Source organism: Hermetia illucens, chromosome 2 (genome assembly GCF_905115235.1).
Source record: "Hermetia illucens chromosome 2, iHerIll2.2.curated.20191125, whole genome shotgun sequence".
Lineage (NCBI taxonomy): Eukaryota > Metazoa > Arthropoda > Insecta > Diptera > Stratiomyidae > Hermetia > Hermetia illucens.
The window spans coordinates 9,194,956-9,213,186 of record NC_051850.1 but is presented as its reverse complement, the minus strand read 5'-3'; the positions used below and the strand labels follow the sequence as shown (position 1 = coordinate 9,213,186).

General features: G+C 46.7%; 1 protein-coding gene across 1 annotated transcript in view; it reads right to left on the bottom strand.

The window, feature by feature from the left end:
* Nucleotides 1–18,231, bottom strand: part of LOC119647591 — a 67,048-nt gene that overhangs the window by 9,038 nt on the left and 39,779 nt on the right. The window contains exons 12-14 of the mRNA XM_038048605.1: nt 14,884–14,930; nt 14,634–14,769; nt 1–374 (exon numbers count right to left, since the gene is read on the bottom strand). Of these exons, the coding sequence (XP_037904533.1) occupies nt 1–374; nt 14,634–14,769; nt 14,884–14,930 (557 nt within the window). The remainder of the gene's footprint in view (nt 375–14,633; nt 14,770–14,883; nt 14,931–18,231) is intronic.

Below are 18,231 nucleotides of genomic sequence, written 5' to 3'. Positions count from 1 at the left end.
CGATTTCGATTTTTTCATCCCTAGTGCATGTTTCAATTTTCCGTGATGATGTTTTCCTTCAGGTTTCTTGGCATCATCTACAAATCTCTGGGATGCGTGTGAGCATGTACCAGGGATGCACATTTTTCGTGAATCATCGAAGTATTCTCCACTAGGACATTGTTGTAGACGTGGTTGGCCCTTGATGCAAACGTAGAATTTCGTGCAATCATTTTCGTCCCCATACCAAGTACCATGTCGGGTTGAACAAATCAAATCCGATGGTATGGACTGTTTGTCATTCACAGCAGCTGAGACCTCCTCATTATTGTTGAGAGAGTTGGACAATGCAACTTGGAAGACAAGGGTTGAAAGAAACAGGATCCCAAAGGACTCTAAAAGAGAAAGGTTTAAAGTATGGTAGTGAATTTAGTTGGGTTTGGAGTTTAACGTCTATTTAACAATGTTAACTTTCGTCAAGGAGTTTTACTACAGTCGGAAATACCAAGATGTCTTGGCGACAGACCGTCTAAGCATTGTAGGGTGTTGTTAAGAACAGAGAGGCCTAACGAGAGGAGGATGTAAATGGGCGGGGGGATTTTCTCCGGGGCTTGGAGTTTTTTCGAGGGTCTGTAACAGAAATTCCAATGAAGAAAAGGGATAATAAGGCGCCCCCATAATTTTCACCCCGGGCCCGGATTTTCTTTCTAAGGCCCTGGTGGTAGCAGCAGCTGAAATCAATAAATCTAATGTCTCTGATAACCTAGTCAATGTCTTCCCAGTTTGTACCAAAAAAGACAAAAAAGGACAGAATTGTGTGGCCATTTCTTTATCAATGAAACCTTATTGACGCCTCATCTCCAGTGTTGCCTGAACAATAGTCCTGGATCGTTACAAATCAAATGGAATCCAGAAGAAATAAACGCTGCTGAGAACTCCTAATTTCCAAAGATATGGGCAGACGATTCCGAGTTTATACCTTGTTTACCATGGTACAGTGGTATTTTAGTCAAAGGTGGAGTAGCACCAGAGGTAGGCTGGGGCTTGCTTTAGACAATTGGATTTGCTGAAGTCCCATCCTTATGAGTTGGTTAAATGTGCTTCAGCTCTCTCCAGGTCTTTCGAAGATGTTTACATTTCTCCTTTATTTTTCTGCGCCGCCTGTTGGTGATCCATTCGTCGGCCATTCTGGGATAATGGATATCCTTGCAGGGCATACTCAGTATTGAACTTGAGATTCTTCGGTAAAGAGGGATTTGTCCACTGCCACTTCCGCCTTCTAGTCAGCACAACGGCAATTGGTTTGCACCCCCAAGTAAGTTCGAACTTGTGTCAGACCAGAGTACCCTGACGGTACCTTGGAGACCATTGCTAACGAAGGTTTTGAGATTTCGAAATTGGCGTCACTTTCCATGTGCTGCTTTCCTAAATATACAGAGAGAGTTGAAGTACTTGCATTTCCAAATTTTGGACAAAATAGCAAAGGTGGATATGTTAATGCGTCGAGTAACATCGAGCTTTGTGCCACAATCGGTAGAAATAAAGCTACCAATAGATAGGCAAACTGATCGATTAGGAGGAGTACAGTCACCGGTTAGATTGAAAACTATAGATTTTGGCAGTCACAAGGGATGTCGTAGTGTTTGGGGAAAGACAGACAAAGCCGTATGCGGATCATTACCAATAACAAGAAGCAATAGTATCACTGACAGCTTTAACCTTGCCAGACTCCGCTTTGGACTTTAAATTCTCCCGAAATTTTACTTCGTTGCAGCACGTAACATTTTGTGACGTCATATGTCGCTTTACTAATTGAGTCCTTTCATTTGATTCATCCGACTAAACTCTGATATATAAAAATTTACACCCGCGTTCCACATGTAGATTCAGCCGTTCCCGATTAAATTCGGTGCGATAGACAGATAGACGGGCCTGTGAGGAGTTGCCAGATCTCCCCACAAGCGCGACCCCAAGTGACGGATAGGGGCATATCTATTGATGTGTATAAATAGATGTTTATATACTTCCTTTTCAGACTGCTCATGAGCAAGTGTTTGTTTATCTCTAGTGCGAGGATCGAAGTGACAGTGAAGTCCTCGGTGTTTAATGTAGGTACCTGTCTTGAGACTTAATCCTACGGCCCTCTTCAGGCACGGATTGATTTTGTGACCACAATCAGAGCCCCGTTAGACAAGCAGAACGGTACCAGTCTATACCAAGTGCATGGCTTAGCATTCATACTGGTGGATGTAGGAATTACCTAAATCTCTACCGAACTATGGAGTACGGCACCCGTGTTGATACGCAACACCACGTCGAGGCCCGAAGGTCTCTTCTCGCTCGAGCACAACCACAGCCCCCATGAAACTCCCACAAGGGGGCCAACCGCAACCAACCGAGCTGTACTCAGATACGACAGGAATTCTCCTGAAGTCTAAGAGTCCAGGGGCTACCTCGGTTCCCATGGTACCAGTATACCCCTGGTAAGGTTTCGTGACCGAAGCCACTTCAGATGAGTCCCCGTGCAGACTCGGGTCTGATCGCCCTTGCTCGCCTTGGAGCATTCGCCTACTGCATCACGGCCGGCAAGCCAATGCGATACAGCGTTTTCCGGTGCCACCACGTGGAGGTTCTCCTCGGCCACTTGGTTTTGGTTTGGCCGGCAGAGTTGCCGCCCCGTCTTCCTCCCCGCCACCTCAGAGCATCGGACCGAAGTGACTGTGGGAAATCCACCTAGAATATAAAACCAGCATGGAGGATGACAGAAAGTCGAAACTTACTGTGTAGGGACTCGGAATCCTAGTGCCGGCGGTTTTTGGGGGTGACCAAGCGGTCGTCGAGATCTTTGAACCGCTGTCATCCAATGCTGCAAATGATTTAGATTTGCAGAAGGAGCTCTTCAAGCGAAGCATGACCTTATCAAGAACACAAATAATGAAGGCGAAAAACAATAGGCTGGAAGGACATAGCTGGCCGACTAAGGCGGTTTCAACAACCACCGCATTTGTCCAAGGGAAATAAATTGACCCATTCAGATGATACTTCTCAACACTTACATCTTCACAAATGCCAAGACGGTAAAAAAACACAGGAAAGCACATAACATGCTAAGGGTGAAGATGGGTTTAAAAGGAGTAATCCAGCCAAGACTCTCAGGCAGTTTGGAGGGAAAATAGTTTAGCTGTCCGAGTTCATCAACGACAGCACAACGTGCACTAAGGTAACAAAAACAATATGGGAACCATTAGAGGTCCAAGTGACACCCAAACGTATTGCCATTTGCCAGCTACTAAACAAAAAGGGCCCACGATCGAAACGTTCGTATCTTCAGCATGAGCAATCTGTAGTACACGGAGATACCAAAAAAGAGTAAAGCTGACCCCGACCTAAAAGATCTAGGCGAAATTTTAGCAAGATCCGAAGGACTCCTGAATAAACCACTGACGAGCTGGAGTTGGAGATCTGCGGCAGAATGGGCGAGAACAAAGCTCCAGGTTTTGGCGGAATACCGAATAGCATAGAGGCGGCAGAACCTAAGTTGGTGTATAGATCAGCAAAAAGGAGACTTCGCAGTGCTATAAACAACAGCAAACCTAGCGGCTGGCAGAACCTTGTCAACGAGATGAATGAGGACCCGTGGGGACTTGGCTATAAGTTCGTCACCCGGAAAATCCGGACCCTGTATACCAACTACCGACCAGGTGGACCACATTGTGCGGGCATTCTTCCCCAGATATCCTGTACGGGTTGTCAATAGCGCGGAAAGCGAGGGAGCTTGAAGAAGCGGTTCTCACCATGAAAAACAAGAAGGCGCTAGTCCTGATGGCATCCCGGCGGAAGTTTACAAACTGGTGTTCCACTAACGGCCAGAATTGCTGCTTGAAGCGTTCAACGCTTGCTTGAAGGAGGACATTTTTCCTTGTTGCTGAAAAGTGGCCAGACTCGCGCTGATCAGCAAGGGCAATAGAGACCCGGAGCTCCCGTCTGCATAGCGACCGCTGTGTACGCTTGACACGGTAGGGTGAGTGCTCGACAAGCTCATCAGGAGTAGACTCGCTGAAGCTATCCGCGCTGCCGGGGACTTATCTTCAAGGCAGCTCGGGTTCAGAACAGGGAGATCCACAGAGGATGCTATTATGGAGGTCGTGGATGCGGTTCATCGAGCCGAGGGACACAGCCGCCGATACCGACCAATTGTGCTACTCGTAACGCTTCATGTCAGAAATGTCTTCAAGTCTGTAAGATGGACAGATATACTAGGCACACTAGAAAACTCATTTCACGTGTCAAGCTATCTCTTGCGGATATTGAGGAATTTTCTGAAAGACCACTCCTGCTCTATAAGACGCTGGAGGGCTAAAGGAGGATGGAAATCATGTCGGGAGTAGCACAGGGATGCATCCTAGGGTCGGATCTCTGGAACGCTTCCTTTGATAGTCTGATGAGACTCGATATGCCCGAAGAGTCGCGCCTGGTCGGTTATGCAGACGACGTTGCGGCACTTGTTGCCGGAAGCGCAAAGCAAACTTGGCATATTGATGCGACGGTAAGCGGATGGATGACTGCTCACGGTTTCAGTCATGCGCTGGAAAAAACCGAAGTAGTCGTCTTGACCAGAAGGAGAATCCCGACCCCGCATCCCATATCGATCGGCGAGTTGCTTATAGAGTCAATACCTTAGTGTAATACTCGACTCGAAGATGAGCTTCTCCATGCAAATTAAAGCAGCAGCGGACAGGACTGCAGTTGCAGTCGCGGTCTTATGTCGGCTAATGGCGAATATCGGGGGCCCTATCTACTAGGAGACGTCTCCTTATGGGAACAAGGCAGTCGGTTCTACTCTATGGCGTGGAAGTATGGGCTGATGCCCTTGACAAGGAGGTGCATTGTAAACGCCTTGCTTAACTGCAGAGGCGGGGAGCTTTGCGGGTGGCGTCTGCTTATCGCACCGTCTCCGAACCAACTGTGATGTGATCGCGGGAGTGATCCCCGTTACCCTCCTTGCCAAGAAGCGCAAAGCTATTTATCGGCCTAAGTGCGAGAATTTAAGAGAGGCGGTCGCCCGTGAAGACCGTCAACGCACCTTTACCGCGTGGCAACTTTCTTGGCAAAATGAGCCGTGGGTGAACCGTACGCACGGTGAGATTGATTACTTCCTTACCCAACTTCTAAGCGGGTATAGAGGTTTTTAGTCTTACTTGCCCTGGATAGTGAAGGCGCGATCTTCTGATTGTGTGTTCTGCAACGGAGTGGCGGACGAGGCTGAACACACCTTTTTCTCTTGCGAGAGGGGGGATGGCTTTCGTCAGGAGCTTTATGCAGACACAGGGGAGCTCTCTGCTGACAACATTGTCAGAGAGATTGTGTTCGGGCTCTTCTTGTTGTGAAGAAGATTGAGCTCGACCGGCGGAGGGATCGGACGGCAAGGGGTTTCCTGAACTGACAATTCCCTTCCTCCCCTCCACTCCCGTTGGTGAAAGGAATTCCCTGCCCTGAAGGCTCACAAAGCCGGGAGAGCGGAAGGGCTAGGTAATGCGTCAAACGGTTCCAGGCTAGTTCTCTGATGACAGGGAGGTGTTCGTAGTCCGACAGCGTACTGTTGCGGGAGTCCAACACTCTGTGCGTAAACGCATTCGCCTACCCAAATCTCCGAAGCACATCTAGAAGAAGACTACTGCTTATCAACACGTGGCCGATCTGATTCGATGCTTGTGTATTGTTGAAACCTAACCAATCTTATGTGTGACACTAATGACAAAACGGAAGCAGCAGAAACCTCTCACCACTTTTATTACGGTTCCCAAGACTGTGTTTCCCTATCGCGTGTCTGCGCAAGCTGTTATTAGAGTCCACCTTTGCATTCAAATCATCTATTACGTCACAATGTTACCTCTTGGAAGCCTGTTTTGGACTGCAGCCTCCTCCTCTTTTGTATGGGAAGTCTCCTTTGAAAATTAATTACTTAAAATTAGTCTGCCTCTTGGGGCGGGTGGTTGTTTTTGGAGCATAAAGAAGGTTGGAGATTGCCAGGTTACCAGTCCAAAAACCTCTATCACTTTGAGTGTCTTATCACGAGAAGTTATAGTAAAAGCTGATGGTCAAAAATAGTATAGGCCCCAGGGCGAAACATGGGTTGGTACCCATGATGGGGTATAAAACCGGGAAAACATCGGCTGAACCTACTGCTATACTACCAAAAAATATCTCCATCTCCACATGGTGATCGCTGGGTGTTCTTTCTTAATGAAAAGATGCAGATGTAGAAGGATTAAGGCGAGTCTCCCGCGCTTAAGAACTGTATAATCTGGTCCTTTAGGTAGGGGGTTGGGTAGGGCTGACAATCCTATGCGAAAAACAGACCCTGGCTCGGATGGAACTTTTAGGGATATCGAATTGGTGGACCTCGGTGCAAAACCGGTATGACTGGAGTTCCTTACTAAGGCAGGCCTAGACCTGATACCGGTTGTTGCGCCGATGATGATGATGGTGACAAGCCCGACCCTTCTTATTTAGGTTAAAATACTTCTGGACTTTAGTGACTTCCGGTTTCTTATGATCCCAATAGATAGTTTTAAAATCACAAAGATCTTCTTGGCATATCTTGTTCAAAATCCACTAGATAGAACCACTAGAATTCATAATGCGCCTGCGGATAATTTTATGGCGATTTTTGGGTCATATCAAATTTTTCGCACCTAAAGCGAAGCGCCGCATATTTTTACCGATATTTGCCACTCCGTGAAAATTGTGGGTTTGTAACACAATACAATGCAACACTTTCACTTTTCTGACTATTCACTGATTTCCTCCAGAAGTCCTTCAAAACGGATATCTTAAACACTCCTCAGAAACTGCGGGACTATTTTTCAGCACTTTATGCCCCAAAAAGATTCGTTTGTATCTAAATTCCCTGAAGATATGAGTTTATATAGATTTCGCTGGTGCACATTAACTATTTCCAATTTTTTTAAATTTCGGGCGGTGAAAATCTAAAGTGAAAATTTGCTTTTCCTTATCATCAATGTTGTTTTACAACTTGCTAAATTTACCCTTTTCATGTTGCGCTAGTTTGTTTGATGGTCAATATTGTGTTTGCTTTTGTTAGTGGAAAAACGTGTTTATGTTTATCGGAATATTCAAAATAAAGGGAAAATGACAGCTAAATAAAATAAATAATTATGGAAATATTTAACAAACTTGGAAAATTTATCAAAAAGAGTGAAAAGTTTATGGTAGACCCCCGGGATGATATTTAGGTTAATTGATGACAATAAATTACGTTTGCAGGGGGGAGTATCGACAGCTATGGAATCTTTTAGGTAGGAGACCTTGATAAGACCAACAAAACTTAGCTATCATAATACTTGACACTTAGAAATGCGAAGTAGTAAGAACAGAATTTTATGACATTGTGGAAAAAACCCTCAAAAGACACGAAGGCTCTTCTAAGGACTACAATTCTATCTGAGATACAATACAATACACAAGGACTTTTGCTTGCCGGTAAGAGTCCAAATTTCCCCACTCGGTTGCGTGAATCGTTGCAATTTCACCCTTCAGAGTAGACTTGACAGTAAATGGTCGGATTCCAAGAACTGGTTCTGGCCCCACCATTGTGGATCCAAACCCTCGGCGAGCCAGGCTGTCAGCCTCCTCATTACCGGCGATGTTAGAGCGCCCCGGCACCCACATCAGGAATGTTTGGTTCAGTTGCCAAGTTTCAGCAGCACCTGATGACAACGCCACACCCACTGGCTTGATATGTCGTTGTTATTTAGTGCTGATAATGCCGCCCGACCTCCCCCTCGGACACCACCTTGTCGTGGTGGGGGAGCCTGTAGTAGTTTACTACTACACTAAGGGTGTCCAAAAATATGAATATGGAAACGATGGGTTTAAACTCTCCAAATGGTAAGAAGTCACAGACTTCGAATCCACCCGCGACCATGAGCAATCATGTCGCAGCCGAGGCGCGGATTTTGGAGGCCTCACCACATTCATACTCGCCTACAGATCAATCTGTAGAAGGCATGCTTTCCGACTCAGTGGAAAGTTTGCACTTGGTGCCTACGGCGAAGTTAGCCAGAAAGGAAAGTACGGAGACTTTCAAATTGGGAGAAACTGGAAGTCCGACTACGGCCGGCTCGTCCGCGGTACTACAGCCCAAATCTACCCGCAAGTGGAAGAGGAAGGCCCGGCGGAAGGGAACCTCGGCCACTAAGGAGGGGGGACTACAGGCTGAATTATGCCTGTCAGAACCTTCTCCTTCATCCTTACCGGGAAGAGCGGAAGAACGGGAAGCTGGTGACGTGGACGGTACTGGTTTAACGCCGGTGTGTGGAAATGGATCCAAGCGGTCCGAACACCGTGAACCTGGAAAGGCCCAAAGTCGACGACAGAAGAGAGCACTGCGAAGGAAGATGAAGCACCTTGGGAATAAGGACATGGACGTGGCTGTACCACTAGTCGCGGTAACGCCCAGAGAAATCGGACACAAGGAAGCGGAATCTCCGGCGGAAGGTGGAAACCCCGGTAAGATCCACACTGGATGCACCAGACTCTTCTGTCAGCGGTAATGCGCGCAAGAAGCGTAAGACCAACACATCTGCTGTGGACAACGCTTTATTGTGCTCCGCACCAGGCCTTATATCCACGCGTCTCGCGTGTACGGTGTGCCCCCCGTATGGGGGCTCGTACTGGGGAAGGGACTACAGAGTGAATCCTACCTGCTAGTAACTTCTCCTACACCTTCCAAGGAACAGGCGGAAGGAAGGGAAGCCAGAGACGTGAACGGAACTGACTTGATGTCAGTTCGAGTGATCGAATCTATGCAACCCGGACACCGCAAACCAATTAAGGTGCTAAGTGGAGAACAGACGAATGCTCTGCAGGATGAGATGAGATCTTTCGTGGATGAGAACATGGGAATTGCGGTACTTCCAAGTACGGCTTTTCTCAGAGAAATCAATCACGAGGGGATCGAGTCTCTGGCGGTACGGTGTGGGGGAAACCCCGTCATACGCGGACTGTCGCATACGCTTCTAATTGTTTTCCATAAGACAATAAACTAAGTTTATGTCGAAAAACATAAAGATTGGTCAAATCAACCTGCAGCATGCCAAAGCTCCCTCCTACCTGTTGGCAGCGAGAATGACAAAGCTACAGGATTTCCCCTATATCTTTCTGGTGCAAGAACCGCGGGTTCGATTTAACAGAATCTGTGGCATTGGATCAGTAAAGGGGGCTAGGATCTTCTACGACGAAAGATCCATAAGACCGAGAGCTTGCGTCCTGATGTCAAGACGGCAATATTGTCTATATTGTTCCCAGGACTTAGCCACGGTCATCATACAATACCAAATAAATGGCAAGAGGAAAAACATCATAGTTGCCTCCGCTTATTTACCCTATGATTCTTTGTATCCTCCACCGGCGCAAGAACTTAGGGATCTGGTGGCGTATGCAGAATCAAGTGGTCTTATGACTGCAAACGTAGGGTGTGCCCCTACGTTCGTGGGACCGAAAAGAAGGGAAGTAATTGACCTAACAATCTGTACCCGAAAATTGTTAGAATTGATTACACACTGGCGAGTGCTAGACGAGGTCTCACTGTCAGTCAATCTGACTATTGCGAGCGAACAGTCTGCAGTACAAAGACGGAACCCTAGGAAAACGGATTGGGCAAAGTTTAATGAACTTCTTGGCAATAAAGTAGAGTTCCCTAGGCGACTAAGGACTCCTTTGGTGCTGGAAGATAAACTGCACACTTTTAGAGTGCTATGAAGAGGCTTGTCCTATTTCCCGAGGCTAAAGCGGTAAAATGGTTCCTTGATGGAACCGAGAACTGCAAAAACTCAGGAAATCAACCAGGCGACTTCTAAATCGTGCTTGCAAAAGTAACAAGGACGAAGACTGGTTAAATTTCAGGAACTGACAACGTGAATATAAGAGGCTCGTGAGGTGCTCGAAACGAGACTTCTTTAGAGCGTACTGTGAGGAACTAGAAAGCGAAAGGGAGACTTCAAGGCTGTGCAGAGTCCTCAAAAGGGATGAGTCGGGCAAGTAGGATTCTCTTAGAAAACTTGACGGTACTTTCACGAGCTCCAGACTGGACTCAGTACAGACCCTCCTGGAAGTACACCACCCGGGAGAACGGGTGAGAGAAGTGGTAGGGGGAGAGTTGACGGTTCTTGCAACCCCTTGCAAGGGGAACTGGAACACTGTGAAAGCGGTTGTTACCCATGAAAAGGTGAGAGCTGCCATACCGTCCTTTGAACATTTCAAAGCACCTGGCATGGATGGCATCTATCCGGCAATGCTACAGGAGGGTATTTTTTTTTTTTATAGGGTAGGGTATGGAGGGTATGGAGCATTTAGAGCGACCTCTAAGAAATATTTTTCGAGGATGTCTTGCTCTGGGCTACGTGTCTTCTTCTTGGCAACAGGTTACGGTAGTTTTCATACCGAAACCTGGGAAAGATGACTATTCTAATCCAAAAAACTTCAAACAGATCAGCTTGACTTCATTCTTGCTGAAAGGTTTGGAGAGACTGGTGGAGCGTTACATTCGTGGAAGCGCACTTAGGTCACACCCACTTAGTGAAAACCAACATGCTTACCAACGTGGAAAGTCCTGTGAGTCTGGTCTTCATTCTTTGGTCACAAAGATAGAGGATGCAACTTTGAATGGTGAGTACGCGATGGGGGTGTTGGTGGACATTGAAGGGGCTTTTGACTGTGGGCCTTTTCAAAAACTTTGTGATGCCGCCAGAGCGCATGGTGTTGATGATGCTTTAATTAAGTGGATCCATGCTATGCTAATGCAAAGATTCCTGTGCGCTGAGGTAGGGGTCGATCACTACCTGACTACGGAAGCGACGAAGGGCTGCCCCCAAGGAGGTGTGCTTTCGCGCTTCTGTGGAGTATGCTGATCGACTCACTGCTAAGCGAACTGCAAAATTTGCCAATACACGCTCAAGCTTATGCTGATGACGTGGCTGTACTTGCTGTTGATCGGGATCTTGGAACGGTGTGTAGGAATATACAGCGTGCCGTTGATTTGATAGACAGCTGGTGCCTTAGACATGGTTTGTCAGTTAATCCAAATAAAACCACAATGGTTTTATTCACAAAAAGGAGAAAACTGGATGGACTTTGTCTCCCTGAGATGAGGGGTACTACCCTTCAACTCTCCGAAGAAGTGAAATATCTGGGGGTCACTCTAGATAAAAAAACTTCTTTGGAACAAACATGTAGAGGTAAAGATGAAACGAGCTCTCACAGCTTATGGGCTGTGCAGACGGACCTTTGCCTCGACATGGGGACTCAGGGCTCATGTGGTAATGTGGATATACGTTGCCATCATTAGGCCGATGTTCGTATATGCATCCGTAGTGTGGTGGGTTAAGGTGAGACAAAAAGGTTTTCACCGTAAAATAGACGCACTGCAAAGAACTGTTTGTCTGAGTATCACTGGCGCCATGAGCACGACATCCGGTGCAGCTCTGAATGCACTACTCAATTTGCAGCCCCTGGATATATTTATTCAAAGCACTGCAATGAGAGCAGCTCATAGGCTAATTCGATTAGATCTATGGGAAAACAACGGATGTGGGAGGCACAGAGCATTGGAAGAGTTACTGGGAGGACTAAATCCAGTTCTTACAATGCCTTCCGATTCTCGTGTCCCCATACATCTGTTTGGTAGAAGATATGTGGTTACCCTGAAGCGTAGAGAGGACTGGGAAGACCCAGAGGAATGCGTGGCGAGATACACGGAAGTCTTCTACATCGATGGCTCAAAAACAGAAGAGGGTTCTGGAGTCGGAGTCTACCTCTCGAATAAAAACGAGAAGTGGGTGATTGACGAGCGGTTGAAGGGCAGGCGCATCGCAATCTGCAGTGACAGTCTAGCTGCACTGAGGGCATTGAGCAGTCCTTTGATCACCTCGAAAATCGTTCAGGAATGCAGAAACCGTTTGAACTCTATGTCTAGATTCAATACGGTGGAACTACTCTGGGTACCTGGTCACTGTGGCATAGAGGGAAATGAAATCTCGGACGCTTTAGCGAAAGAGGGGTCAATCTCCCCTATGCCGGGACCGGAGCCAGCAATTGGGGTATCAGTAGCATTGGCTAAATCTGTTTTCAAAAACTGGGAACAAGTTTCCTATAACGACAGGTGGCAGAGCCTAAATGCTACTCGACACACCAAACTTTTCCTGCCAGAACCGAGCATACGTACCGCAAAGTTTATCCTGTCGAAAAGCAGGAGGACTTGCAGGTGTATTGTGGGCATTCTGACAGGCCATAATTCACTAGCTGGGTATATGTTCAGAATAGGTATTACCGAAGATGATACGTGTCCCTCCGGTAATGAGGAAGCGGAATCCACGGAGCATTTCCTATGTGAATGCCCCGCCTATGGACGCATCAGGCATCAGATCTTTGGTGCCGATGTCCTCTAATTGTGACGGGTAGCATCACATCCACCTCCTGCGATACGTTAACGAATCCGGAATATTCCGTTAGATGGGGGAGGCAAGTACAATGGGCCAACACGGCCTGAGTGCTCAGAAGCTGTAGCTTCTCCCCCACCATACACACACACACACAGGGCAAACTTTGACAGGTTGCATGCAACCCCCTTGCAGGACTGACAACCCTCGTTGGAAAAAGTACCTATCATGGGGCCGCGAAAGGAGACTCGAACTGAAATGGATACAGGGCCTCAGACTCAGAGCGCAAATTACAAGGGCCTCTACACCATCTCCTTAACTATTTCATTACGTGTCTCTATTCTGGCCATAGAAAATCCCAGATTCTCGGAAAATTAAACACTTCCCACCCCACAGTCCTGGGCGATATTTCCTTCGAATGGGGAGGCGGCTCAGATTCACGGAAGGTAAGATTTTTCACGTTACGATGTCGGGAACGCGAGATATCGCAGAAAATGTGTGGTGAGAGGACCTGGCGAGAATGAAGGAAAATTGAAAATTCCCTCGACCCCCGGGTCGTAAAAATTGGGAAAAATGCAAAATCGTCGCTTGTTTGAACGGGGAGGCCGTCCAGATTCACGGAGGGCAAGATTTTTCACGTTACGATGTTGGGAACGCGAGATGCCGCAGAAAATGTGTGCTGAGAGGACCTGGCGAAAATGGAGGAAAATTGGAAATTTCCGCGACTCTCGGGTCGTAAAAATTGGGAAAAATGCAAAATCGTTGGATTTTGACGGGGGATGGCTTGTTCGAACGGGGAGGCCGCCCAGATTCACGGAAGGCAAGATTTTTCACGCTACGATGTTGGGAACGCGAGATACCGCAGAAAATGTGTGGTGAGAGGACCTGGCGAAAATGGAGGAAAATTGGAAATTTCCGCGACTCTCGGGTCGTAAAAATTGGGAAAAATGCAAAATCGTTGGATTTTGACGGGGGATGGCTTGTTCGATTGGGGAGGCGGCCAGGATTCACGGAAGACAAGATTTTTCACGCTATGATGTCGGGAGCGCGAGATGTCGCAGAAAAGGACCTGGAGAAAATGGGGGAAAATTGAGAATTTCCACGACCCCGGGGTCGTAAAAATTGGGAAAAATGCAAAATCGTCAGATTTTGAGGGGGGATGGCTTGTTTAAACGGGGAGGCGGCCAAGATTCACGGAAGGCAAGATTTTTCACGCAACGATGTCGGGAACGCGAGATATCACAGAAAATGTGTGGCGAGAGGACTTGGCGAAAATCGAGGAAAATTGAAAGTTTCCTGGACCGCCGGGTCATAAAAATTGGGAAAAATGCAAAATCGTCGTATTTCGACAGGCGATGGCTTGTTCGAACGGGGAGGCGGCCCAGATTCACGGAAGATGAGATTTTTCACGTTACGATGTCGGGAGCGCGACATGTCGCAGAAAAGGACCTGGAGAAAATGGGGGAAAATTGAGACCCCGGGGTCGTAAAAATTGGGAAAAATGCAAAATCGTCGGATTTTGAGGGGGGATGGCTTGTTTAAATGGGGAGGCGGCCCAGATTCACGGAAGATAAGGTTTTTCACGCTACGATTGTCGGGGGCGCGAGATATCGCAGAAAATGTATGGTGAGAGGACCTGGCGAAAATGGAGGAAAATAGCAGTTTCCGCGACCCCCGGGAGGTAAAAATTGGGAAAAATGCAAAATCGTCGGATTTCGATGGGCAATGGTTTGTTCGAACGGGGAGGCGGCCCAGATTCACGGAAGATAGGAGTTTTCACGCTACGATGCCCGGATCGAAAGGTATGAGTTTACACGGTGCGATGTTGGGAAGGCGACATATCGCAGAAAGTCCATGGTTAGAGGACCTGGCGAAAATCGAGGAATGGCCAAAGTGTCCACAACCTTCCGGTGGTAAAAATGGGGAAAACGCCCCCAGGTTTCAGCTTTAAACTTTCGGTGAAAAGGGAATGGGCTCAGATTGTGTTGTTCTCTATGGTTTGGCCTTAATGTAATATTGCATGTTTAAGGGGTTACAAGCGTGTTTGCCAACATTTGGAATCTTCTCATTTATTGAAATTGCGTTATATGTACTTTCATGGTTTGCCTTAATATGCTTTTCCTTTATTGACTTGAAGTTATGAACAAATGCAGGGCATATCTATCGTTGCGCAGTCTCCAAATTGTAGACATTCACCACTGTCAAATAGATATCCTGAAGGACACTTTTTCACAGTGGCCACTCCATTATTGCATTCCAAGTAATAGTTCGTTATAAAGCATGAAGGGTCCTGCGGGAACGCTGGGACTTTAGAAGATCCAGATGAACATTGCTGTGGAATAGAAGGAAAAATTAGTGTCATCTATGTAGGCTAAATAAAATAGGTATGAAGCAAAGCAATAGTTACGAAACCTCTCATACTGAAAATGTAAATAAAAGTTCTCACCTGATCAGCTGCTATAAGTGCGACGACACCTAGCAAAATTAGCCCAACTGAAAAATAATGTGAAATAGTGAAATTCAAAATAATAAATCCAAAGAAATTGTTTGATTTACTTTTAATTTTCATGTTGCCTCTCCAAAATATTTCTTACTCTGATTTATTGCCACTCCTACAGGGGTTGGAATCTGCAAACACCCACCTCAATCTTTTGCTTTATATAGAGAAGTGGAAGTGCTTATCTGCATTAGATAGCTCCATATCAATGGACAATCGAAAGTTCCTGGAAAAGACGATTTCCACTTCAAGTGAATAGCTCTGGAGCTATATTAATCGAAGATATAATTGTAATGTATTTGTCAGTACGCATTTAGATGATCTATTTTGGGACCAATAATTTCTTATCACTGTCAGATATTGATCAGTTTTATTGTCAGTATTTAACCGGAATTAAGTTGGGTTTTGAGTAAATAATCCTCAATTGCTAACCAGGCTAGGGCTTTAGAAAAATAATCCCACAAAACCTGGGATTAACTCCAGCCGAGAAGAAGCGAGGGAGTATGGTCTTGCTGACCGTAATAATAGTGGTAAGGGATTTGTAGATTTCTGCCCCTATCACTGGCTCGTCACTGGTGGCACATTGTTCGAATATAGGGCCTACCATAAGAGCAGTTGGGTTTCCATTGATCGACAACGAGCAGCTAATCAACTCGTGCATTTTCCCTCCTCGTTAGAAGGTGCTGAGGCTTGCACCGATCAGGAAAGGGAAAGGCCACCCCAAGGCCAATTATTGCAAGGTTGGATAAAATTTGCTTGCGCAGACCACTTGAATCCGCGATGGAGATTGTTATCATTATTGAACCGTACAGAAATCTTGACGGTGGTGTATGAGTCACAGATTCCTCTGGTGGAGCGGCGATATGAGCGTGCGGTCGTCAACCATACAATATAGGCTGGGTCAGCGGCTAGTGGCTTTGTATGGGCAAAAAATAAGCGATATATTCGTATACAGCTGCTACGCCCCACCGAGCATCACACTGCTTGAGTCCTGTTAGACGATCTTGTTCACGACGCAAGGGGACGAGGTGCAAAGGTGATAACGAGTGACATTAATTCGTGGCCCAACGAGTGGGGCAGCAAAGAGACTAATACAAGGAGGCGGTGCTTATTAGAAGGATTCGGCTGTAGTGCTGGCCAACGAAAGTGATGTAACCACTTATCGGAAAGGGCGATCTAGGTTAATTGGAGATCGGACTTTTCTCAGCCCAGCGCTGTCACGTGGTATGTCCTGACAAGTTAGCGAGGACTTCACGTACAGCCCCCACCAGGCAATCAACTTTGAACTAAGGATGGAGGCATAGGGCAGGAGACCCGCATCCCGGAAGCCAAAATCTAAAGGAACACCAGGATGGTCTGCATTCATGGAGGTGTGGTTAGACCTGTCTAGCAAAGCAAGCCACGGATAGAGCTGCGTTGTTCCCCCCGGATAAAGGGGAGGGCAAACAACACAAGCAAGCATTGGGCGTATACACCATACCTGCGGCAACTAAGGAGGAACTTGCGCAAATTTACCGGAGACTTGGTGATAGCAAAGCACGAGGTCTGCCTGGATGCTGTTCCTAATTGAGCTCTTAAACTCGCTGTTAAGACCAGACCGGACTAGTTTATCAGCTTGTTTGAAACATGCATGGTAGAACGAGTTTTCCCCGACTGGTAGAAGAGGCAAAAACTAGTTCTGCTCCCCAAGTCGAAAAAGCACTCAGAACATCCATCATCATATTGCCTAATTTGCCTCATCGAAACAGTAGGAAAGATGCTCAAAAGGGCCATCTACAATAACCTGCTCTCTATCATTGAATATAAGGATGGACTATCGGAGCGACAATTTGGATCTCGACAAGCCCACTCAGTGATCGACGCGTAGATGTTGTCTTAAAACTGGCTCGAGGCGCAATGTCGTCTAATAAATGCTGTGGCGTGGTAACGTTGGACGTCAAATATGCATTCAATTTAGCAAACTGGATAAAAAACTCACTGGCTAAAACGAGTGTCCCTATTTGACGAGTGACTTATTTGACAAAGTTCCTCGAAAGTTACCTCTTGGAGGCGACGCTTTGGTATGATATGGATAAGGGATCCAAATAGTACACAGTCATCACAGAAGTACTAAGGGCTCCTGTGGAACATAATGTACAATGGAGTCCTTGTCCTTCCCGTGCCAAAGGAGGCCACGATAATCGGGTAACTAGTGAAGCGGCTTTGTGGGCGGTCGTCAAGCCATACAATGTAGGATGGGTCAGGCCGCTAGTGGCTTTGTGTGGACAAAAATAAGCAGTATATTCGATACAGCATCAACTTTGAACTAAGGATGGAGCCATAGGGCACGAGGTCTGCATCCCGGAAACCGAAATCTAAAGGAACACCAGGATGGTCTGCGAAAGCGATGGATGAGCAAACCTTCATGGAAGTGTGGTTTGACCTGCCTAGCAAAGCAGCCACCTCCACGGATAGAGCTCTCCATGTCATACAGAGCATCTCGAAATCATATGACGCATAGATGCCTCGAAGATACACATTCCCCACTAGAAGATCCAATCATTGAATTGAATTCGTTCTTCAGACGTTAGAAATGCTTTAATTTCGTAAGGTAGAAAGATATTCTAGGCACAGTAGACAGTACTTTCCACGTGCCGAACTACCTCTTACGGATATTGAGGGATTATCTGAGGAACCGCTCCTTGCTCTATGAAACGTCAGAGGATCAGAGGAGAATGGAGGTCACGTCGGGAGTGGCGCAGGGATCTATCCCTGAGCCGGACTTCTTTTTTTTTGGAAATCTTCAAAAGACTCTGGCCAGGATACGCGAGAGCTCCAGATAAAATTTTTAGGTGTTCGCACTTCACCTAGACTTTCCTTTAGGTTCTCCCTTTCTTCCACGAACCTAGCACTTTGGAAGAATACGTGCACTGGGTCCTCTAGGACTCGTCGCAGTTTTGACTATTAGGTGCGGTGTATAATTAAAACCTGCACATATATGGACGATATCCTTATGGCCGGCGAGAAACTGGGTGAGATTTTAATTGATCTTCCCATACTTTCTTTCTAGCCAGTCCCCGAAAGAAGGGATCAACCTGTAAGTCCACCGACCCTTTTCTGACTGGTCCCATCGCTGTTATCATCTGTTGAATGCACGATGCTTGGCAAAAATGGAGGAAAATTGAAAATTTCCACGACCCCGTCTATACCAAGTGCATGGCTTAGCATTCATACTGGTGGATGCACGAATTACCTAAATCTCTACCGAACTATGGAGTACGGCACCCGTGTTGATACGCAACACCACGTCGTGGCCCG